The sequence below is a fragment of the Capra hircus genome, chromosome 18, assembly GCF_001704415.2.
Source record: "Capra hircus breed San Clemente chromosome 18, ASM170441v1, whole genome shotgun sequence".
NCBI classification, from domain to species: domain Eukaryota; kingdom Metazoa; phylum Chordata; class Mammalia; order Artiodactyla; family Bovidae; genus Capra; species Capra hircus.
In genome coordinates, this window is record NC_030825.1 from 36475049 (window position 1) to 36497672 (window position 22624).

At 53.0% G+C, this 22624-nt stretch overlaps 4 protein-coding genes across 13 annotated transcripts in view; 2 read left to right on the forward strand and 2 right to left on the reverse strand.

Annotated features, from left to right (window-relative positions):
- On the forward strand, window positions 75-2242 carry PARD6A (par-6 family cell polarity regulator alpha). 2 transcript variants are annotated; one of them, XM_005692148.2, is made up of 3 exons: window positions 75-513; window positions 902-1124; window positions 1365-2242. In XM_005692148.2, exons 1-3 carry the CDS (start codon window positions 451-453, stop codon window positions 2111-2113), a joined length of 1035 nt encoding a protein of 344 aa, XP_005692205.1. In that variant the 5' UTR covers window positions 75-450; the 3' UTR covers window positions 2114-2242. The 2 variants fall into 2 exon arrangements, with proteins under 2 accessions (XP_005692205.1, XP_005692206.1); XM_005692149.2 differs by having other exon boundaries at window positions 1368-2242.
- ENKD1 (enkurin domain containing 1) lies at window positions 2425-5904 on the reverse strand. Of its 6 annotated transcripts, none has more exons than XM_018062168.1 (8): window positions 5800-5898; window positions 5519-5618; window positions 5239-5433; window positions 4525-4697; window positions 3380-3505; window positions 3128-3291; window positions 2891-3027; window positions 2425-2827 (listed from the first exon to the last, which is right to left on the reverse strand). In XM_018062168.1, the coding sequence occupies exons 2-8, from the start codon at window positions 5601-5603 to the stop codon at window positions 2640-2642; spliced, it is 1068 nt and encodes a 355-aa protein (XP_017917657.1). In that variant the 5' UTR covers window positions 5604-5618; window positions 5800-5898; the 3' UTR covers window positions 2425-2639. The 6 variants fall into 6 exon arrangements, with proteins under 6 accessions (XP_017917657.1, XP_005692208.2, XP_017917656.1 ...); XM_005692151.3 differs by having other exon boundaries at window positions 2425-2800; window positions 5800-5896; XM_018062167.1 differs by having other exon boundaries at window positions 2425-3027; window positions 5845-5904.
- C18H16orf86 (chromosome 18 C16orf86 homolog) lies at window positions 6023-7745 on the forward strand. Of its 2 annotated transcripts, none has more exons than XM_005692153.2 (4): window positions 6023-6229; window positions 6421-6642; window positions 7000-7234; window positions 7336-7745. In XM_005692153.2, exons 1-4 carry the CDS (start codon window positions 6125-6127, stop codon window positions 7743-7745), a joined length of 972 nt encoding a protein of 323 aa, XP_005692210.1. In that variant the 5' UTR covers window positions 6023-6124. The 2 variants fall into 2 exon arrangements, with proteins under 2 accessions (XP_005692210.1, XP_005692209.1); XM_005692152.3 differs by having other exon boundaries at window positions 6108-6229; window positions 6421-6647; window positions 6987-7234.
- Window positions 10649-22624, reverse strand: part of GFOD2 (glucose-fructose oxidoreductase domain containing 2) — a 41543-nt gene continuing 29567 nt past the window's right edge. For all 3 annotated transcript variants that reach the window (XM_018062170.1, XM_005692155.3, XM_005692154.3), the window contains exons 2-3: window positions 21742-22087; window positions 10649-12197 (exon numbers count right to left, since the gene is read on the reverse strand). In XM_018062170.1, the coding sequence (XP_017917659.1) occupies window positions 11299-12197; window positions 21742-22000 (1158 nt within the window). In that variant the 5' untranslated portion in view covers window positions 22001-22087 and the 3' untranslated portion in view covers window positions 10649-11298. The remainder of the gene's footprint in view (window positions 12198-21741; window positions 22088-22624) is intronic.

Below are 22624 nucleotides of genomic sequence, written 5' to 3' on the forward strand. Positions count from 1 at the left end.
AAGTCTTTTCCAATAAGTCAACTCTTCGCATGAGGTGGCCAAAGTACTGGAGCTTCAGCTTTAGCATCATTCCTTCCAAAGAAATCCCAGGGTTGATCTCCTTCAGAATGGACTTGTTGGATCTCCTTGCAGTCCAAGGGACTGGAAATAAAAGTACACAGTATTCGATAATCACCACTTCTGTCATTCTCCCCTCGGATTGGCCAAGCCCCTCCCCTAGACTCCGGGAACGCTCGGACCGTAGCGTAATGACGTAAGAAGACGCAAAGACTCCTCCACCCCATCTCCGTTTCCTAGGAAACGTGGACTCGGCTTTCCTTTCTGCGTCGCTGCCCCCTTGACGTCACGGTTCGGAGAGGAGGGCGGGGCGGCGCGGGCGACTGGAGGGGCTGTGCACCTGCGCCTCGGCAGGCCGTCTGGGGCATCGTTCCCGTCCCGCCCGGCCCTGCCATGGCCAGGCCACAGAGGACTCCGGCACGCAGTCCCGACAGCATCGTCGAGGTGAAGAGCAAAGTAAGGGCCCCTCCAGCCCTGGCTCCGGCCTCGGCCCTAGCTAGGCGCTTCCAATTCCCTCATTCTCCCCCTTCCTGGCTCCTTGGTCCCCACCACCTTTTCCTCTTCTCCATCCTCCCCGTCCCATTTTCAGGCTTTTCTTCTCACTTTCCCCCATCCATCCTCCTTCCTCTACTGCCGGCCTCTGGAGTCCCTCTGTGGCCTGGGTACGTGGAGGGCGGGGAGTAGACCTTGGACAGCGTCCCTTGTCCTGGAGCTGAGGTCTGTGTGCAAGGCTACAGCTGTTGTGAACCCCTGTCTTTCCCACCTCTGCCACCTTCGTACCTATGGTGAGAAAGGGCACGGAGTCCATTCTTACCTCTCCTCTCCTCCCACCCCCTGCCTCCAGTTTGATGCTGAGTTCCGACGCTTTGCTCTGCCTCGCGCTTCAGTGAGTGGCTTCCAGGAGTTTTCTCGGTTGCTGTGTGCAGTACACCAGATCCCGGGCCTGGACGTGCTGCTTGGCTATACTGATGCTCACGGCGACCTACTACCCCTCACCAACGACGATAGCCTGCACCGGGCCCTGTCCAGCGGGCCGCCACCACTGCGCCTGCTAGTGCAGAAGCGGGGTGAGGAGGATGGGGTACAATGGGCAGCCTCTGTGGGGTAGGGTGACAGGGCAGGTCTATCAGGGTTAGTCTATGCCCAAGGTATCCAGGCTTCACCCTCTGTGGTCCCTGCCCTTGGCCTGACCTCCAGGTGTCAAGAAATAGCTACAGTGCCCCCTCCTCAAGGAGGCCTGGGCCTGATGGAAAAGGGCCCAAATGGGAGAGCAGGGTTTCTGATCTCAGCGCCTCCCTTTCCTGCAGCAGAAGCTGATTCCAGTGGCCTGGCCTTTGGCTCCAACTCTCTGCAACGGCGCAAGAAAGGGCTCCTACTTCGGCCAGTGGCACCTCTGCGCACCCGGCCACCGCTACTGATCAGCCTGCCACAAGATTTCCGCCAGGTTTCTTCAGTCATAGATGTGGACCTACTGCCTGAGACCCACCGACGGGTGCGGCTGCATAAGCATGGTTCCGACCGCCCCCTGGGTTTCTACATCCGAGATGGCATGAGTGTGCGAGTAGCTCCCCAGGGCCTGGAACGGGTTCCAGGCATCTTCATCTCCCGCCTGGTACGAGGGGGCCTGGCTGAGAGTACAGGGCTGCTGGCAGTCAGTGATGAGATCCTCGAGGTCAATGGCATTGAGGTAGCTGGGAAGACCTTGGACCAAGTGACGGACATGATGGTCGCCAACAGCCACAACCTCATTGTCACTGTCAAGCCAGCCAATCAGCACAATAATGTGGTTCGTGGGGCATCCGGGCGTCTGGCAGGGCCTCCTTCTGCTGGGCCTGCTGAGCCTGACAGCGACGATGACAGCAGCGATCTAATCATTGAGAACCGCCAGCCTCCCTGTTCCAATGGGCTGTCTCAAGGGCCTCCATGCTGGGACCTGCGCACAAGCCGCCTACTTCCTGCTGCCCGCAGCTCTCTGCCCTCCCTGGATGATCGGGAGCAGGCCAGCTCTGGTTGGGGGAGTAGCATTCGAGGAGATGGTAGTGGCTTCAGCCTCTGACAGGGAAGGATGCAGCCCCTTGCCACTCCAGGCTCTGGGACACTCCAAGGACTTTCCCAGTGGGAGGTTTCAGCGTGCGTATGGGCCCTCTCAGTCCGGGGAACATTAAAGGTTTTCTACAAATGCAGTTATGGTCATTCTGTTTCCCAGCCCTAGCCTCCTCCCTGATCCAACAATTTTGCCTTCTTCTCTGGACATGTGGCAGGAGTGAGTGTGATAAGGGCACCAGAGAAGTCTTCCTGTAGTCACACTGCGGGAGGAACACCAGGTTTGGCATTTCTAGGGTAAGAAAAGCACTTATGGAAACAAACCCCACTGTGTACAAAAGGTTTAATTTTGATAAAGGGTTATGAGGCTGGGATGGCCCTTCCACAGCCACCAGTGGCTGGGAAGAGGGCTCTGGGGACACTGCCCCCTCTCCACTGCTCCTGTCTTCGAACTCCACTCTATGATGGGGCCCAATCCTGCCCTTCGCAACCATGCTGTGACCTTCAGTAAGACCCAGTCACTGTCCCCATAAAAGGGCTCAGGAATCCATCTTCACAAAGACTTTGGGGCGGGAAAAGATCTTGATGGCCTCCTCTACCTGCACCAGCTTCCGGTCCAGCTCAGCACGGTGGCTCTGGGCCCTCAGTGAATCCGCCCCCGCAGGCAGCAGCACCAGCTCACGCAGCAGCTGGCTCTGGCCTACAGGGGCCCCAGGAACAGCAAATGCTGGGCAGGGGTGCATAGTACCTGGTGGGTTCCCCAGCCAGCTCCCCTTGCCCACGTACTCACTCTGGAGCAGACTGCTCAGTGTCTCCAGCCGCTGGTTCTCAGGCATGCGAGTGTGGCCAGGGGGCATGGCCGGGTCTGGTTGGCTGTGCTGCCGGGCCTCAGCCTCCCGCCGCCACAGGTCCCTTCGCTCCAACAAGCTGTGATGCACAGACCCAGGGCTGATGACCCTAGGCAGACGTGGGCTTCCACCCTCCATAAGTGCCCCTTCCCAGGAGTGGGGGGAGCGGTAGGACCTACTAATGGGGCACGTGACCCTTCTGCGTGGCGTTGTAGTGCTCCTGGGCTTGCCGTTGCTGCTCCAGCACCTGTGCCAGGACTTGCAGTGAGCGAGAATGCCGCCGGGGGGCCCTCTTGGCAGTGCGGGCATTGTGCATAATGAAGTCCACACCCAGGCCTGGGGCCTGCGGGACATGGCCAGCATGATGAAACAGCACTGTGTGGTGCCCCGGAATCCCTGCCCCACCTCCCAGCCCCCACATATCCTCTCACCTTAGCATTGGGACCTGGTAGGGTTAGCTGGGGACTGGGGACACGGGGTGGTGGGAGCCCCGGGCCGCAACGGGAATGGGCCCGCAGAAAGTGGGCTGGCTCAGTTCTAGAGGCAGGGCCGGGCTCCTGGAGGCCAAGGCAGAGCGGGGGGTGGTCAGTCAGGCTGAAGTCAGGGTCTCAAGCTGTAAGACCATGCCTCTGTCCCTGTCTTTCAGGATCTTTCTCTACCACCAGTCCTCTGGACCTGGCCTCCTTCCTCTTGAAGAAGTACTTCCATCACATCAGCATTTAAACCTGTGTGTTTTTCACATCTCTTAGAAAACATATTTCCCTCCCTCTACCTCAGTCCTGGCTTCAGTCATCATTCTCTTTTTCTCTCCTTCCTAGTCAAGCTTTCTGGCTCTGTCCCTACCAAGGCCACCAACAGCTGGTCTCCAAGCCCCCAAATCCAGGGTCACTTCCCTGGTTTCGCTGTCCTCAGCCTCGTCCTCAATAGCTCCTGGGTCTCACTTCTGAGATCCAGACCTGATTCTCTATCTGCCTCTTGGACACATTCCCACTCCCTGGAAGCCCCACAAAAGCTTCAGCTTCAACACACCCACATATGACCTTGTCTTTTTTTCTGTCCTGCTTCTCCTTCCCAGACCCCTGGAAAGAGAAGTGGCACCACTAGCTACCCCAGATAGAATCTTACCACCATACATATCCCTGCCCTTCCCATTGTCCTTAGAAATAAAGGTTTAAAAAAATGGATTTATGTGGCCCTTTATGATGTGGGTCCAGCTGACTTCTTAGCCTAACCTCATGTTCTTCCTCCCTCATAGTGAACTGAACACAGCATCCCCACTGCCCACACTCCTAAGTCCCTGGTGTTAGGACCAGGGACCCTGGAACCACGAGGTTCCATTTCTATAAAATGTTCTCCTCTATTCTCCCCTTGCCTAATTCCGACTTGCCCCTCAGAATCACCCAGCCGTCATCACTTCAGAGAAAGGCCACAGCCCCACTCTGCAGCAGGACCAGCTCTTCATCCCCTGTGACCTCAGCCTGCTGTGGGTTTCCTCCCTCCTCATAACTCAAGTCAGAGTATAATGTCCTGTTGGCCAACAAGACGGGCAACACTTGGGACTCCCTGAGGCAGGTACCTGCAGCTGAGCCTTGACACGCGACTCCACTTTGTCATACTTGGGTGAGCGCCACAGGGCCTTCAGGGGCCTGGATTGGGCCTGCTCCTGGCTGTGCTCCTGCTCACGGAAGCGCCTCTGGATTTCCCTGATCCGCCTCATGTTCTCCTTCTCATGGTCTTTAGGGTCCTTCCCTGGAGAAAAGATGTTGCCCTACATACAGCCCATACAATCCAACTTACCCCAGTGGACACACAAGCCCACACCCTGCCTCCCTGACATACTCTAAAGTCCACCACATAACCTTGTTCCCTTCCTCACACCATAATTATCTTCTGTTTCTGATGATTTTATACATATTTGATTATGAAGTATACTAGTAATCACCTTGCATATCCTATTCACCTCTTCACTTGTTTTACTGTCTCCCACCTTGATTCAATGATGCGCTTCTTCGACCTTGTTCTCCTAGCACCTATAGGGCCTGAAGCACAGCAGACACTCAACAACCAACCATGCATAAATCCATGAAGCTGAGCTACGGGCTTTTCTGGGGTATGCCTCATTTAGTCCTCTCCTGCGAAGAAGTCGTGCATCTCCCGCTCCTTCTACAGTTGGGGAAACAGACACTCTGAGAGGTAAAGCCTGAGCCCAGAGCAGGGAAGGGGAAGCAGCCGTCTTTTGATCTGTTTTGACTTCAGAGCCGCCTCGCTGTCCGTTCTGACCAGAACTTACTCTTGGGAGCGGCCCCTGGGCCTAGGGAGATACCCCCGAGCTGCAGCAGCACACCACCCACGCCGCGACGGCCACGCTCCAGGATTTCTAGGCCTCCCGGACGGATGCGAGGGGCGCGGGGAGGGGTGGCGTCTAGGTCCGGGTCCGTCGTCAGCAGGTCCAACTTCGGCGCGTTTCCCTCAAGGCGCCCTTGGGCTGAGAGGCCAGACGGGGCGAAGTGCGGAGTCAGTGGTGGAGCTGGGCCCGACCCTTGCCAGGCCGCTTTCACTCCCTAACTCACCCGAAGACGGCCTCCGGTAGTAGTCAGGACAGAGCGTAGGGTCTGGGGGGATGGGCCCCGAGATGCGGGACGGACCCTCACACATACCGCCGCCGCCGTCCTGCAAACGTTGCACCTGAGGCCTGCCGGGCTACGCGTCTCTGGCGCCAAACCCCGCTTCTCAGCCCAGTGCCTCCTCCCTGGGCCCGGGTCCTAACCTCAGCCGTGCCCTGCCTGCGTTCCCGGCCCCCACCCCGCCTCCCGGCCCCGGCCTGCGCTCGCCACCTCTGCTCTCAGCCCACCTCTCAGTACCGTTGGCAGGCTTCTCACTCGGGCAAGGGGCTCACCAGAGCGGTTTTGCCGCCCACTGCCGCCACCCGACGGGTTTGCTATTGCCAGGCAACAATGGTTTCCGTCCGTGAGGTCAGGGGCCAATGGCCTTGGCGCAAAGCCTTCTGGGGCCTGTAGTTCCAGCTGAGGGGGGAGCAGAACGACTGTCAGTTGCTCTTCCCAATCCGGTCCTCTCCCGGGTCCGCTCAGGGTCTACTAGTCTGGCCCCTCAGGATCCGCCCTCCATCCCGAATGCCCCTCAAGCAACCGTCGAGGAAGTGCTGATCCGCCGCAGCTATGGACTCCGCAGGGGCTGAGAAGCGGCCAGGGGCCCAAGAAGGGGCAGCCGTGGGGCAGTCACAGCTTACAGAGATGCCTGGTGGCCATGCTCAGAATTCTGAGGTGACCACCGGGCTGTCTAACCTTCAAAACTTGGTCATAGCGCTTTAATAGACCAAAACTGCCAGGCCAGGTTCCACAGGCTGGGAGGGGCATGGGCTGGTGCCCTTCATCCAGAGTATTTAGAGTCTAATGGCTGGTCCCTGTATCCTTTGCCTGGCCATGGTGACCAGTTACCTGTGTGTCACCGCTAGTGTCCAGTGATGGGAGACCAGGGCCTGGTGCCAGCCCATGAGGCCTGCCAAACCCAGGATGAAGATAAATGTCCAATAAGATCCACCTCAGAGCCAAAGATCCAGGAGAGACTCAAGCTGGAGGAAGACAGGCACAAACCAGAGGTGGAGGCCCTGGAGGAGAGAGGTCCCAGGCCTACAGCCTCCACTGTGAGGCCCAGTCATGGTCCGAAGAGGAAGCCAGTCAAGTGAGGGGGCTTTCAGAGGGAAGAGACTGGGGCCTGGGGAGGTGGTGTCGGGGTGGCTCATACCCCAGTTGGATTCTTAAATGGGGCCTTACAGCAGTGTCCATCCTTATCCCCTGACACCACCATCATTCCTCACCTCTGCTGACCCTCCAGAGCCCTGATGTAGGGAACATGCAGAGCAAAAGTCTCAAGGCCTGGTAGGGGACTGAACTCCCATGATCTCTGGGTCCCTGTCCAGTCCAGGGCCTCACTGACCAGGAAAAGGACAAGGATCACGGCCTGGGGAGGTAGGCAGGCAGGACTGTTCCCTAGGACAGGGCACAGGAGCCAAGGCTGCAGGCTGGCTCCTCAGGCCTCCTTGTTCCCCAGCCTCACAGGCCCGAGCCACCAAGCCCATCCTAGGGCAGAGAGTGAGTTGCCACAGGGGCTGTCGCTACAGAGGGAAGAGCCGGAGAATAATCAGAATGAGCCCTCACCATCTGCCAAACAGCACAAAAAGGCCAAGAAGCGCAAGAGTCTGGGAACCCCAGTGCTCCCAGTGGTGGCCAGCACGGTGTCGGCACCCTCAGTGACCTTGGGGCCTGAGCGTGAGTGGCATTTCCTGAGCCTTCCCTTTTGTCCCAGCCAGCTGGACCCAACACAGCCCAGCTTGGCACTCCAGCCATTGCCCTGCCCTGGGTTCTTGTAGGAAAGGCCCAGCGTCTGCGGCCCCTGTACCAGTACATCAACTATTGCAACCCTGAACTGAACCAGGCAGGGGAGGGGGACAGGGAGGCTGAGGCTGAGGTGGAGCCTGAGTCGGAGCTGACAGTGGTCCCCGAGGAGGCGGGTGTGGAGCAACTGCAGGCATTGCTGCCAGTGGCAGGTGAGCTGGGCTCCGACCTCACTCTGCCCTGCCCCAGTATGTTTGTGCCCCCGACCCACACTCTGGTTCCCCTGGGGGAGGAAGCCAGTGAGGAGCCTGGGGGTCTTCCCAGCTTGGGGGTCAGTGGTTGCCTCAAGGCTGAGATGGACAAGTCAACTCAGGTGGACATCAACAAGATGCTAAGTGTCTGCAATGCCCCGCTTGTCCCCCCACTCTCTCCTCAGTACAAGTGATTATCCTGACCCCCACCCCATGACTCCCTGCCCTCCAAAGCCTGAGCCAGAGCAGCAGTCTAAGGCCTGAGGCTCTCAGGTGGAGGAGGGGACTCAGCCCCTGCCCCTCCCTGGGATCCCACATTTGATAAAAATAAACATTCTTCCTTTTCTCAGACTGTGATTCCCCAAATAAGATGCCTGAAGAGGGAGCAGCTGGGAAAAAGGGTGAAGGATTCCCCAGTGCAGTCACTGGATCGCCTGGGAATTTGCAAAAATATAGATTCCTGGGCACTACCTCAGACCTAGGCTTCCCTGGTGGCTCAGCTGGTAAAGAATCTGCCTGCAATGCAGGAGACCCCAGTTCAATCCCTGGGTCGGGGGGAAGATCCCCTGGTGTAGGGATAGGCTATCCACTCCAGTATTCTTGGGTTTCCCTGGTGGCTCAGTTGGTAAAGAATCCACCTGCAATGCAGGAGACCTGGGTTTGATCCCTGGAGGACAGCATGGCAACCCATTCCAGTATTCTTGCCTGGAGAATCCCAGCCTGGCAGGCTGCAGTCCATGGGGTTGCAAAGAGTTGGACCTGACTGATCGACTAAGCACAGCACAGCACCCCAGACCTAACTGAATCAGAATCTGTAAGGGTGGGGCCTAGTCCGAGCATTTAAAGTCTCCTCAGATGAACCTGAAGGTCAGACAAGGTAACACCTGGGATGGAGAAGGGTGGTAAGGAGGAGCCTGGGGAAGAGAAAGGAAAGGGGCTGTCAGGTCATAGGAAGCGGGCGCGTGGCCTTGCTCCGTCTCCCAGGGAATGGGCCACAGGTGCTGGGGTGACTGCCACTTTGCCTGGAGGAGTGAAGAGGCAGCTCTCCACCAGACTCCTGAAGAAGAGGGCGGCGTGGCCTTCCAGGCAGAAGGTTTGCCAGGGATGAAGCCTCACTAGTGTGGAAGACATCAGCCCCCTGGAAGAGGGTCTGCTGAAGGAGATGCATGGCCATCAGACCAGGCTGAGTGAGTCTGGGAGGGATAAGGAGGGATGTAGGCAACAAGGGATCCTGGTCTGCTATTCTGGAGAGGTTGCCTGGGCAGCAGCATGAAGGGCAGAATAAAGAAGAGAAAGCCTAAGGATAGAGAGGTGAGGAGACTGCTGCCATTGTCTGCATGAATGTGAGTCCTAGATTTGGTTGGTGGTTGGAAAACAAGCAAGAGGTATTCTGGAAGTTCTCTTCTGCTTGCTGTAACAGAGGAAACATGAGCTGCATTTTCACTGGCTCGGAAAAACTCTACTTTGAGTAACATTCTGAGATTTGAGTAATAGACCCTGGTAGGTGATGCTAGCCTCCTCCAGGAGGGGGCGCTGTAGGACAAGTCTGGAACCAGTTGGGGACTCCTGTCACTTCTGGGAACCAGAACCCTGCTGGCTTCCTTGGCCACAGGTGTCTAGGCCACTTCCAGGTACATCTCCTCCCCAGGACCAAGCCAAGAGATACATGATGGTAGAGCTGTCTGAAGGATGGCCATGGACCTGGGCTCTGGGGAGACCAACAGAGGACCTGGGGTCTCATAAAAATGACTGCCCTAAGCCCATGTTCAGTCTGCACCGGGACTTCTCAGAACACAACACTGTAAACAAGAGGTTTCGCTGCAGAGTCCTATAAAACTTCAGTGCCACTGTGGGTCAACAGCATGGCCCTTTCTTAATAAGGGCATCTCAGTCAGATGCAATGGATGAATGTGCTTTCTTGGGTCAATTCTCAAACTTAGAGGGGGATAGCAACATCGTATTAACACAGAGAAGGATGACCTGGAGCTGAGCTGGGAGGAAGGGGGCAGCTTCTCCTTCACTTCTCCCAGCATGGTGGGGTTCTCTCTACAGTCCTAGTTCAGGCCAGGCTGAGATGCCTGTTGTAGAGACATGGTAACTTGGATGGGTCCCACACAGGGAGGGACAGTGCCTGGCACTAGAGTCTGAGGAGCCACAGGAGAAGGAGTAGTTCAGAGTCAGGCTCTGTAGTCAGAGGACCCTGACCAGTTCATGTACCTCTGTCCCTCTCTGCTCTGGATAATGGGAATATTAATAGTAGTACCTCGTTGACTGGTTTGGATATCAAATGAAATAATATATGTGAAGTGTCTCTCCGGGGGGCCCAGCACACAGTAAGTACACCCCAACACTAGCAACTGTTATTTTACCTCACAAGGTCTGAAACCAGGACAATATGGGAAAACAGGCCTGGTGACTCCTCTAAGAGCAGGAGGAAGAGGGAGCATCCTCTCTGAGCCTTTCTCTTTCTGGCGAGGAGTCCAGGGCAGGGCAGAAGGAGGGAAGATTAGAGAAGGGGAAACAGTTTGGTCCGGGTTTAGTCCTGGCAAAGGAAAGGAGGAGAGGTATTCTTTCCAGCCTGACTGACACGGTGAGGAGGCTCTTCCTGTGGCGAGAGCAGGATCCTAAATACAGAGCTGGACACTGGCGGGCCTAGCTACAGGGCAGCACCTTCACCGAGTTCATGCCGACCAGACTCCCTGGCCCCCACCCCACCTCTCCTCTCCCAGGGCTCCCCTGGAGACAACCCCTTGGTTTCAAGAACAGAACCCCTTCTGACCTCCAGCCCAGGGAGACCTGACTCCCACTGTCTCTTAAATATCAGGCTAGATCAGCCCTCTGCAGTCATGAGTCCTGTGTAAAGACTTGAGCACTGAGGAAAGACTTCTTGCAGGGATTCAGCCACAGGGAATAAGCCAGGAGGGGAGGGAAGGCAGTGATAGGAACCTGGGTGGCCCGCTAGACAGTGACGGATCCAGTCGGTCGGAGCTGCCATGGAGCCATGAGGAAAGAGAAAAATACAAACCATCTACAGCAACAACAAGCATTTCATTATTAAAGAAACCCAACCTACCAAACAGACAACAACCGCATGCCATAGTGTCAGACCTTCTGATTTATTAACATTTCTCGTATGTCCCAGAGCTCTCCCCCTTGGCTTCTCTCTGCCAAAGCAGGGGCCCTCTGCCTGGGGAAACTTCAGCCCCTGAAAGCTCACCTGCTAAAGAAACCCCCTCCCAGTCAGGGAAGGGGTACCGCCTGGAGGCCGGAAGGGCCTGATCGGGCAGATGTGGATCCCCGAGGGATGAGCTGCCGCCCTCACCATTCCTGAGGTGCCCCAGCCCAGGAAGGCATGGCAACAAGGCCCCGCATCACTTCTCAGGCCTGAGGCATCAGCCAGGCTGGCTCCTTACTGTGCTTTCTCATCCGGCTAAAACCACAAACAGGCTGCCGAAGCGCCCCAGTCAAGCTTCTGCCAGCCCTGCTCACAGACCGGGGACACTTCTGCCTTGCGCGGTGTACTGGCCTCTCAGCCCTGGCAACAGAATGCCACCCCCTCACCAGCCCTCAGAGTGGGCACTGGGGTGGGGGGTTCCCTGGGGCCACCTTCGAATTCACTGGAATTCAACTCTGCCCAAGCGGACCTATCAAATGAAAGATACCGTCTGTGCTACCGTGAAGCCCTCCCATCACAACTCCTGGTCCTGCCCTGTCCTCTGCCCCACGGCAGGGAGCCCATGCGCAGGCTCACAGGTTGTTTCGCTGGAGCGCCTCACACAGGTTCTGGTTGGCGTCGGGCTCCTCTGCCAGCACGTCTACCGCCTCCCACTCCCCGGATCGGCTCGACCGTTTGATGGCATCCACGACACTCTGCATGTATAGCCCGTCCTCGAACGAGGCAGCCATGGAGACCGGGCTGTGGTCCCACGTGCGGCGGTCCCCCTGCCCCTGGAAGGACTGGCGCAGGGCCTGCACCATGTAGACCATGCCCTTCAGGTAGAGCAGCGGGACGTCCTGGGCGCCCTGCTCGGGCAGCCCTGCACCCACGGCCAGCGAGTCCCTCAGCAGCAGCTCCTCGTGCGGGGAAGAGTTTTTCTGCCCGTAAAGGTCTGCACCCCGGGCGACCAGGCGTCCCGCAGAGCCCACCACCATGACCTCGTGCACAAAGGCGCCTGGCATGTTGAAGTTGAGAGTTACTGTGCTGCACACGCCCCCACCCATGAGCATCTGGAAGAAACAGAAGTCATCGCTGGTGACGTGCCGGATGCCACGGATGGCCGCATTCTGCCTCACAAAGGTCTTGAGCAGCCCGTGGACCTTCTCGGCTCTCTGGCCGGTCAGGTGGGTCAGCAGATCCACAATGTAGGTGCCCATGGTGTGCAGGCCCCCGCCGCCCATGAGCTCATCACAGATCCAGCCATAGTTGGGGCTAAGCAGGCTGCCCGAGTAGACGCGGGCGTCACAAATCATCACGGCGCCCACGTAGTGCTCGGCGATCAGCTGCTTCATGCGCACAAAGGCAGGCAGGAAGCGCAACACATTCCCCACAAGGCTCATCAGCTGAGGGTAGTAGCGTGAGGCTGTCACCATCCGGAAAGCATCCACTGAGGTTGCCGCCTTCTCACAAACCACATTCTTCCCAATACCTGAGAAGAAAACAACAGGAAATCTCAAAAATCCAGGGGGTTCACACTGGGGAAAGAAAACCCACTTCTGGAAGGCAGATGACTCAGGAAAGCTGGCTCTGAGGCTAGGCAGTGGCCTAGGACAAGAGGAAGGTGACTGGCCTGGAAGAAAATGGTACCCAGGGACTGAGCCTGGAAAAAGAGTTATGGGTTCGAGAAAGAGAAGTTCCTAAAGGGAAATGAAAGGAGTAGAGGCAGAAGGGGCAAAGCAGGAGTGGGAGGCACAGAGAGGCGGTACCATGGTTAATATTATGTGTCAACCTGGTTAGGTTATGGTGCCCATCAAAGACTAGCCTAGACATTGCTGAGAAGATCCCTTTAGATCTAATTAACATTTAAAGCAGCAGATCTTGAATAGAGCAGATTGCCCTCCACAATGTGGGTGGGCCGCAACTCATCAGATGAAGGCCTTGGGGGAAAAAAAAAAACAACTGAAGTTCCCCATAGAGGAAGAGATTCTACCTCCATATTGCCTTTGGAGTCAAGTCTGCAGCATCAACTCTTGCTAGAATTCACATTTGCTCTGTGGATTTTGGATCGACCAGCTCCTACAACCAGATGAGCCAATACTTTAAAATAAATCTCTACCCTCTCTCTCAATATACATCCTGTTGGTTCTGTTTCTCTAGAAAATACTGCCTAATACAAATGGGCTGGAGAGGTGGATATGCTTATCTTATGTTCATGCATTTATTAGATCATCAGGTTGGGGTAAGAAAATAAAATCTATATTCTAGGGGATGGGTTTGACATTCTCAGCTGTAATTGCAGAAAGGACTCTAAGAGTCCCTGCAGACTGTCCTCAAAACACACTGGTCCAACATATTAGTGTAGCCAAAAGGCCAGAAAATGCTTGGCTATAGTCAGAGGGGAAAAGGAGAGAAAACATCCTTTCTGTCTCAAGACTGTTCTGAGTACACCGCAGCTGGAAGGCACCCAGGCAGCAAAACAAAGCTAGACAAAGCCCTGAAGAAAGAGAGCAAGAGGACTTGAGCAGCTCCCACACGAGGAAACGGAAAGGATGAACACTCTTCCACATCACAAGATGAAAAGCTCATAAGGGCACAAGACACCAATTCCTGGAGCATTCCTGTCAACTTGGTGTGGTTCAAGTGGAAGAAAGTCTTATGCTTGTATCTTCAATAGAAAAAATTTTAAAGCTCAAAAAGTGGTATGGACGGGACACACACGTGGTTTTGGGGTACAGCAAGCTGGGAAGGGTGAAGACATCCAGTTATTCCATTACTCATTCCACAGACACTATCCTTGGGGTGTGACTCAAACCCTTCCTCCTCAATTCCTCCAAGAAGTCATGGGCTTCTTGAGGGAATAAGCTCAAGGGTCTGGTATAAATCGCAGGATAAGGGAAGGGGTTATCCTTAAGGATGCAGATGTTCCATGGAGATGTTCCCCTAAGGGGGAAAGGACACCCAGGCAGGGAACTGCATGTGCAAAGGCACTGAGGCAGTAAAGGCCCAGGAGCCAGGATTCCTAAAGCCCTGAGTGCATACCAGGAAACCGGCTGGAGGGGTTACACAGGGTCTATAAGCAATGGAGGAAATGGGATAGAGAGCTGGTAGGATCTCTCACAAAGACAAGGGCAGGGGTAGGAGTGGGGATGGAATCCTGTCCCTGAGTTTCTCCATCTCAGACAATGACGACACTGTTCTCTCAGTTTTTCAAGCCAAAATCACTGAAATCACTCTCACATCCCATTTTCAATCATCAATAAATCCTGTTGGCTTGGCTTTCAAACTACTTCCAGGATCTTACCAGTTCTCACTACCAGCACTGCCACCTGCCTCATCCAAGTCACCACTCTTTTCCACCTGGATTATTGCCATGGCAATGTAACTGGTTTCCCTCAGTTTTTTCTTAACACAGAAGCCAGGGGAACTCTGTTGAAATTTAAGATGGATCAGATCATATCTCTGTGCTGCATCAAACCCTCTGCTGGCTTCTCACCTCATTCAGAATGAGCCAGAGTCCTTACAGTTGCCTATCCACAAGGTCATACATACATGCTTTGTATGCCCCTCTAAAGTTTTTTTTTTATCCCTTTGCCTCCCGTGGTCCCTCTCCTGCTCATTCTGCTTGAGCCACTGAATGTGAGAAGAGGGCTGCTTCTTACACGAAGACCTGATGGCTGGGGAGAGGCGCTGATTGCTAAGCAGAGACAATGGACAGGCAGGGGCAGGCCTAGCTGCTGTGCTCAGGACACAGAGTCTCGGGCTGGAATCTCTGTTGCTGCTTACTCTCCTCGAACAATGTTCACATTCAGGCTTCCCCTCCAGTGCCATCCAGGCTCCCACTCTCCCACTTACCGGTTGGCAGAGCAGTCTCCAAGCCTGGACACCTGTATCTCGGGGCAGCCAGGGCAAGATTATGCTTTCTCTGGGTATGTGTATCTCCAGTAACTCTGGTGTCATAACCTTGGTCCCCTGAAAGTTTTCTTAGTGTTTTCAAAGGGGGAATGGCTGAGACACAGATAATTTCTGGTGGCCCACTGCAAGGTGTACCTTCTGCTGGATCTGGATTCCATTCACACAGGCTCGAGGGGAACTCAGCTGGTCACCTTGCAGTAGAAACAATGGGGACCCAGGACAGCTGACTGCCCAGAAAGGGCATTCACTGGTGCTGAACTCACGCTCTGGACCCAGACACTGGGGTTCAAAGTCTGGTTCTCTCACTTAATTGCTGCATGACCTGGGACATTTCTAAACCTCTCTTGGTTCCAGTGTACTGCGCTGTAGGAGAGTCACATTTACCATGCAGGGTAGGAGAGAAGACTAAGTCAAATGAGGCGGTATATGTAAATACCCAGCCTAGCTCTGTCCTCGGTAGTTTATAACCATCACCATGGGAGACTCAGCAGATGTCATAAATACAGGAAAAAAGGGCCCACTGTGACCTAGATCTTATGACTCACACAGAAGCTACATTTTCTAGGCCAATAATACTGATGTTCAATATTTTGAAATTTTAATTTTTAAAAGGTATTTAAACATCAACATGAACACAGACAAGTTTTCTTATTCAATGTACTGTGTATCAGGCCTCTCAGAGAGCTAAGTCCAGCCCAGCCCTTCAGAAGCTCACGTCCTGACAAAGCCCACAGTGGATAATCTCGTTCCTTTGGCCAGTCCTTCCAAGCTCCCCTCACTTCCTGCCCTCTCCCCACCACCCTGACCCTTGAGAACCCCACATGGCCTTCGCCACCTGCAAAGACAGAATTCTCGGGTGTGAACTCCCAGTGCTGTGAACCTCAGTGCTGTGGCAAGGAGGAGCGCATGCAGATCAGGCGCCTGTGACATAATTCCATCTCCTCACTTCACAGAGCTCTTGAAATCTCTTGTTCTTCTCCAAATAATAACAAAAGCTTTACAACAGGTACTGGCAGGACCACCAGGAGAATGGCTAGCCAACTGCCACATGCCCAAGGCAGGGAGCCGTGTGCACAGAGCAGGGGGCCTGGGCAAGGGGACAGGCCCTTGTACTGGGGTCTGGAGCTAGAGGGGGGCCCCTGCGGAGAGAGTCGCCCCCAACTGCTATCACTTTCTGCTCCTGGAGGGTCTCTGATCCCTCCCCACACTTGAGGGGTTTTAGGATTAGGGACAGGAGAATCACAATACCGGGCGAGAACCTGGTCACTTGGCTGTTGAACACGCGGCTGACGAGGGAAGTAATGAGAAATTAGGTTCTCAGATCCCCCATGTGAGAGCTGCCTCTCAGAGCAGTTCTCAGTTGCTTCTGGCCAACCCAGAGGCTTCCTGCTTTGACTGTGCATAGCCAGAGGTGGGGGTGGACGCTGGGGAGGAAAGGGGGCGGGCTGGGAGGAAAAGGACTCATGTGGCTGCTGAGAGTCTGGTGGTGATAAAACCAGAATCTAAAGGCATCTCTGGTTTCATGCCACAAGCAGTCAGGGAAGGAGGAGAGGCCTTCCTGAGGCTGAACGACAGGAGAGTTTCTGAACTTGGGACCCAGCAGTGCAATCAGTGTGGGGGCTAAAGGCCATCTTGAGTGAAACAGGCCCCTGCTGGCCACAGGGTGTGTACCTTGAGGAAGATATTGAGGGTACCTCCAGAGACATATTTACTTAAGTTTACTGAGCTTTCCTGTTAGAAAGTCAAAAAAGAGGTTAGAGAAGCTGAAAGTCACTTTCTGTCTCAACGGAATGGGGAAGCATGGATGCTGAGAGCAATTAGCTCAGATGAAATTTGGAGGTTGAACAAGCCTCTCCCAGTTCACACTCCCCAGAAGACCCAGGAGTGAAGCACCCCCGAGAAGCTGTCCCAGACCACCTTTTTGTTTCTCAGTAATGTATGACAGCTCTGAGACAACACCACTGCGACTCTCTCTAGAGGTGTAGGCCTAGGTACGTGATTTCAAACAGCAGGGGAGAGGAGCAGCCCCCCAAAAAGCACCACTTTCATGCTTTACAAAATCCATGGATTCTGCCTTTAAAAACAAACAAACAAAACAAAAAAGGTTCTGCTACTTAGAAAAATATATGAGAGTTGGACTACAAAGAAAGCTGAGCGCAGAAGAATTGATGCTTTTGAACTGTGGTGTTGGAGAAGACTCTTGAGAGTCCCTTGGACTGCAAGGAGATCCAACCAGTCCACCCTAAAAGGAGATCAGTCCTGGATGTTCATTGGAAGGACTGATGTTGAAGCTGAAACTCCAGTACTTTGGCCACCTGATGTGAAGAGCTGTCTCACCAGAAAAGACCTCGATGCTGGGAAAGGTTGAGGGCAGGAGGAAAAGGGGACAACAGAGGATGAGATGGTTGGATGGCATTACCAACTCAATGGACATGGGTTTGGGTGGACTCTGGGAGTTGGGTGATGGACAGGGAGACCTGGCATGCTACAGTTCATGGGGTCACAAAGAGTCGGACACGACTGAGTGACTGAACTGAACTGAACTTAGAAAAATAAGTTTGAAAGCTACCAGACAGAATCACTGCTGTCCACAGCCCACTCTCTCTTGGGTTACAGGCCCTTGTCAGCTCCCTGGGTCACACCAGCAGGCTGGGCTTGTACAGCCAGAAGTTGTGACACTATCATTCAACCAGCTGTGCTGGGCCTTGTGCCAAGCTCTGGGATACATCAGGCATGATGGCTACCTTCAGACAACCTACACTTTAGTGGCAGAGAGTGCCGTGAATCAAATTATCACATGAATACATGCAGAACTGCACTTGTGATCAAGGCAGTAAAGATGATATAAATGTTAACATGAGAATCCACAGCAGGGACATGATCTGGACTGGGGGCCAGAGAAGGTACCCCAAGGGGCTGGTGTTCTTGGGAGTAAATTATCTGGGTCAGGCTGCTTGAGGAATGGTCCTTTGTTATCTCAACAGCCCATGGGGAAAGGACTGGCACACCCAGTGTTTTTCTAATGAAGCCACAAGTGCTAAGAAGTGGGCACAGAAAGTTACCTTCTAGCAATGGACTTAGGAAAACATTCAACTGTAGCAAAAATGCTAGGGCACTTTATACATTAAAATTGTTTGGAACCACTTCTAAACTGAGAAAAGAAACATATAGAGTCCCTTCTCCTCTAAGGAATTCATGGGAAAGCCATAAGGATGCAATCTAAGGTGGAAGAAAGTGAAAAGTCAAATAAAGGTGGAAAGTAAGATGCCACAGGGAATTCCCAGGTGGCACTAGTGGTAAAGAACCCACTTGCCAATGCAGGAGACATAAGAGACACGGGTTCGATCCCTGGGTCGGAGAAGACCCCTTGGAGGAGGGCATGGCAACCCACTCCAGTATGCTTGCTTGGAGAATTCCACGGACAAAGGAGCCTGGTGGGCTACTGTCCACTGGGGGGCAAAGAGCTGGATACAACTGAAGCCACTTAGCAAGCATGCATGCATAAGGCTACAGAAAAGAGCTGTGAAGTGAAAAGTACATCTCTAGAGGATAAGTCCATGGATTAGTTTTAGAAAAAAAACTTATTAGAAAAAAAGTAATAAGAATGAGGGAAGAAACACTGTTTATGGCCTCAGAAATGACATAAGAACACAGTGATCTAAGAAGCTGAGGAAAATGTGATTTTGCCTACAGCACTAAGGCTTAGTGAGATGCTGTGACCTTAAATGTTTCTGGGCGTGGGTTTCTGTAACTGGAAATGAAGGTGTTGGATGAGATCAGTGGCTCTCAATCCTTACTGTGGATCAGAATCACCCAGGATGCTTGTTCAAAAACTGGTAGGCCTCACCCGCTGAGAAGGTCTGGGAAGGGGCCCAGAATTTGGATTCATAACAATTTCCCAGGTGACGCTGCTGCTGCTGGCCCAGCATCTCTGAGAAAGGCTGGACTAGATACTCTCTCCATTGTCCCTGCAGGTCCAACATTTCTGACTTTATGCCTGTGAATTTCAAAAGAAGAAAATGCAGTACTCTGACTAGCATCAAAAGTTTTAGAAGAAGAAAAGTCTAAGTCACAGATTTGCTTTATACCTACAAATGTGGACAGGTGTGGCATGCCTCACTTAACTGCTTCTCATCTCTCTGACTTAACCTTTCACCATGCTGGGCAATGCAAGAAGGATCCGTCACTCAACAAACTTGAGACAACTATGATTTAACTTCTTATGGGTTCAAAATGTGGAAGAGCTTATCTAAAATTAGAGTACTTCAACAGCTATCCTGTTTAAGTAAACACGTCTTTTGTTTTGTTTTGTTTTGTTCTAAAAAGATTGAGGATCTAAAGCTCATATCCTTTAAATTAATTAATTAATAGGCCATGCAGGGACCTTAGTTCCCCAGACCAGGGACCAAACTCATGCCCCCTGCAGTAGAAGCGTGGAGCCCTAACCACTGGACTGTCAGCAAAGTCCCTAAAGCTTATATCCTTAATGAAACATAAGAGACATAGCACCTATACCAGAAAGGGTAACAAAGAAAAAAGATATGTAAGTGGGAAAAACAGGAAAATATCCTTTCATGCATACATAGCAGAACCCATACACGGGAACACACAGGTGGAACAGCGGTGGGAGTGTTCTGGAATGCTGACTCTGAGCCCTTTCAAATGCACTGCATTTTTGTAACTATCAATGTGTCTATTCTGTTCTTCATCTAAACGATGTACAAGAACCAGATAGTGCCAGAGCTTTACATTACAGGAAGAAAGAACAGGTCCTGCTTTTGAGGAATTAACTTAAATATCGTCCCCCAACCCACAGGAAAGTTTTTCACGTTTGAGATGACTTAGAATGCTTAGTTTCATTTCTGAGCTACATTCAACTCAGTGAACATCTGAACATTTACCTAGTGAACATCCAGAGGAGACTCCTACTATTTATTTTTGATGTGAATTTAACTTAAACAAATCTGTCCTTCCACTTGGGACAACAGGAAAGCCAGGCTTTCCCCTGTAATGCGATGCCAGTATCTTTCTTGGTCAGTATATGGAGGCAGTCATATCATGCTGGAAAGACTGAATGATACCTTCATTTCACAGGGGCCCCCAGAGGTTGACAGGGACAGAAACAGGACCAGAAGCGGGGCCTGATGTCAAGGTCAGTTTGGTATTCTGCCTACAGCCGTTTCTGCACTCATATCCAGTCATTTGGGAAAACTAGAGCAATTCTCATGGCCTCTTCCGTATGAGTGAAAGTTAAGTCAGAATTCTCACAAAGCAAGCAAGCACACAGGGAGTTAACCTCATGGCTGCAATAGGCTCAGTGACTCCTTTGGGGCCTCAGTGGGCAGTGCCTGATGGCACATGCGGCCGACATGGCTCCCTCAGCCCAACCAGCCTGGCCCTGGGATCATGCGCCTGCAAGAACAGACCAAGGACCTGCATGCACACCCTCCTCCCTGCTGACAGCAAAGGTGTGGAGACAGGGCTGATGGCTTTACTTCACTGAGGGCTGGGATACAAGACTCCAGAAGCTGTCCTTCCTGTTTATAGTAAATGGCCCAAAGTCCACTGTTGTCCTGTATGAGGAAAACACCAGCAGCTTGTGCCCCAAGAACTCTGGGTCTCCTCCTCCTCCTTACATAGCTAGGAAATGGCCTCTGTGGGAACCCTAAAGTTCAAGAAGCTGACTGAGAGCCTCTAGAACTCTGCCTCCGCACACACCCTCACCAACCTGCTCTCATGCCACAAGTCAAGAGACCATGGTAGCTTGATTCCCTTAAACCAGCCCTCTGCTGAAGTGCTGACTTAAGTCTACTTCTAAACTCAATCTGGGAGCATGATCTGCTCTGAAAATCTAGGGCCAGTGAATAGCTCCAATGTCACAACAACCTCAGAGAGAGTACTCTGGAAAAGACAAACCATCTATAATTTTTGGTCAAAACTTATATGCCCCAAATCAACAACCAGACAGACGCCTGTTGAGGTGACAGACACTCTCTTATCTTCAGACTACAGGAAAGAGAAGCAGTCTTGGATTCTGCACCATGGTGGTGGCCAGGAAGAGTGGCGGTCAGCCTCATGGCATAGCAGTTCCTGGACCCAGAGATCTCTGGGTCAGAGATAGACACCTGGCTCCTGTCACCGTATATACAATTACTCTGTCAATTAATTATATGCTACCCAAATTGTTACTTAAGTCTTTTCTCATTTACTTGGCCAGTAAATGTTACTGTTACTTCCAGTTTCTTTGATCGTACTGTGAAATCTGAAAGCAGAGACAGCTCTATTTCAACACTGTTCTGAATGTCAAGAATGATACTGTACCAGTGTCTAGCATACAGGAGTTTGTTTGTTTTTTTTTTTTTTTCAAGAATTGCTGGATGAATGTTGACTGGTTTGTTTCCCTATTACATTAGATTCTGATTCATGTAAGACAAAGGAGAATCTTTCCTACTGTCGACAGGAAAGAGCAGCCCAACAGGAACTGCCGGAGAACAGTTCACCAAACCACGCCCAGCTGGGGCAGGAGGTGGCTAGGCCCACTGCTTCCCGAGGGAGCAGGGATGTGAGCAGGCTAACCTATGGGTCCTGCTGGGGAGACAGCGCGTTTGGACAGCCTTCCTGCCTCTGGTGTACACAATTGCAAAGCATGACAGGAAGGGTGTATGCTCAGTCTAGTCAAGGACTGACAAAATATGGGAAATGGCAGCCTTGATACACACCCTCTTCTCCCCTCTGTGGTCCTGTATGCCACGGAAATGAAGAACAAACGCATCAATCACAGCCAATTCCCTCGGGCCCAGGTCTTTAGATTCCGATTTCACAGAGGCGAACTTTACAATGCCTGAATGTAATCATCGCTAGCCCCTGTGACAGGCCAGCTCTAAAGGCCTCTGCTGAATTTTTGCTTGGGGATTTACTCATGGGAGGTGGGGAAGGCTGTGTCTTTCCCAGATATTGGGGCATTTCCTCCCACAGCTATAAGGCCTCCCACAGTGCCCTCCCTCAGCACTGCTTCAGGGACGAGAGCTGTCCCAGACCCAAGGCCAAGAGGGCCTACCCAGGCCCAGAGGAGAGCAGGGATGTTCAAGGAAACCCGAGAGGGAGACGCCATCTGTCCGTACCTAGAGCCTTCACAGATATCTGCCGGGTGAGTGGAGGGGGCATGTTGATGCACACCAGATCCACGTCTTGATGCAGCAAGACGTCGTCGGTCCGGCTGGTGTAGAAAGCGATGTTCATCTCCTCAGCGAGCTGCTTGGCCTCCTCCTCGGTCTTCCCCCACAGGGCCTGCACCGTGAACCCCTCTGCCCGCAGCAGTGGGACCAGAACACGGGCGGAGCTGCCGGTCCCAAACACACCCACGCCGGGAAGCATCTTCATGCCGCCTTCTCCGTTCACCAGCTCATCTCCTCACCAGAGTCTCCGGCATGAGCACGACTATCTCGCAGTCTCGGTCACACATGGCTCCTGGAACAGCAAGCAGGACGTTGGCGATTAGGGGAAGGCATGCTCAGCAGAGGCAATTTCCTGGGCTGATGTGGAAGCAACAAGTTCTCTGCCACACAGGACAAAAGACACACTGCACCAGAGGGGAACGTTGCAGAAGCTTCTCCTGTGGAGACTAAGGATATTAGCAGTATCTATCTACTAGGAGGAGGAGAGATGAAATATGAGTACAGCTGTGTTCAAATTCCTGTCCTGCTATACTTAATTTTCTGTGTGACTCTGCTCAAACCATGAACCTTCAGGGCCTTAACTGTTCATGGTTCTCTGATACTATATTACAGAAAGAAAAAGAAGAGTGTTTTATATTACAGTTAAAAGACAAAAGAGAACTACCTAGGTGCTATGAAAGTGAGAAGTGTTAGTCTCCCAGTCGTGTCTGACTCTTTGCGACCCCATGGACTACAGCCTGCCAGGTTCCTCTGTCCGTGGAATTCTCCATGCAAGAATACTGTAGTGGGTTGCCATGCCCTCCTCCAGGGTATCTTTCCAGCCCAGGTC

Bases quoted from the DNA above. Each gene is read 5' to 3' on its own strand.
- PARD6A (XM_005692148.2), top strand. From the start codon at position 451: ATGGCCAGGCCACAGAGGACTCCGGCACGCAGTCCCGACAGCATCGTC. The intron at 514-901 runs GTAAGGGCCCCT...CCCTGCCTCCAG, and splicing joins TCGTCGAGGTGAAGAGCAAA to TTTGATGCTGAGTTCCGACG. The intron at 1,125-1,364 runs GTGAGGAGGATG...CCTTTCCTGCAG, and splicing joins CCTGCTAGTGCAGAAGCGGG to CAGAAGCTGATTCCAGTGGC.
- C18H16orf86 (XM_005692152.3), top strand. From the start codon at position 6,125: ATGGACTCCGCAGGGGCTGAGAAGCGGCCAGGGGCCCAAGAAGGGGCA. The intron at 6,230-6,420 runs GTGACCACCGGG...TGTCACCGCTAG, and splicing joins GCCATGCTCAGAATTCTGAG to TGTCCAGTGATGGGAGACCA. The intron at 7,235-7,335 runs GTGAGTGGCATT...GGGTTCTTGTAG, and splicing joins AGTGACCTTGGGGCCTGAGC to GAAAGGCCCAGCGTCTGCGG.
- ENKD1 (XM_018062167.1), bottom strand. From the start codon at position 5,603: ATGTGTGAGGGTCCGTCCCGCATCTCGGGGCCCATCCCCCCAGACCCT. The intron at 5,434-5,518 runs GTGAGTTAGGGA...CTGGCCTCTCAG, and splicing joins CTACCGGAGGCCGTCTTCGG to CCCAAGGGCGCCTTGAGGGA. The intron at 3,506-4,524 runs GTACCTGCCTCA...CTTGGCCTCCAG, and splicing joins GTGTCAAGGCTCAGCTGCAG to GAGCCCGGCCCTGCCTCTAG.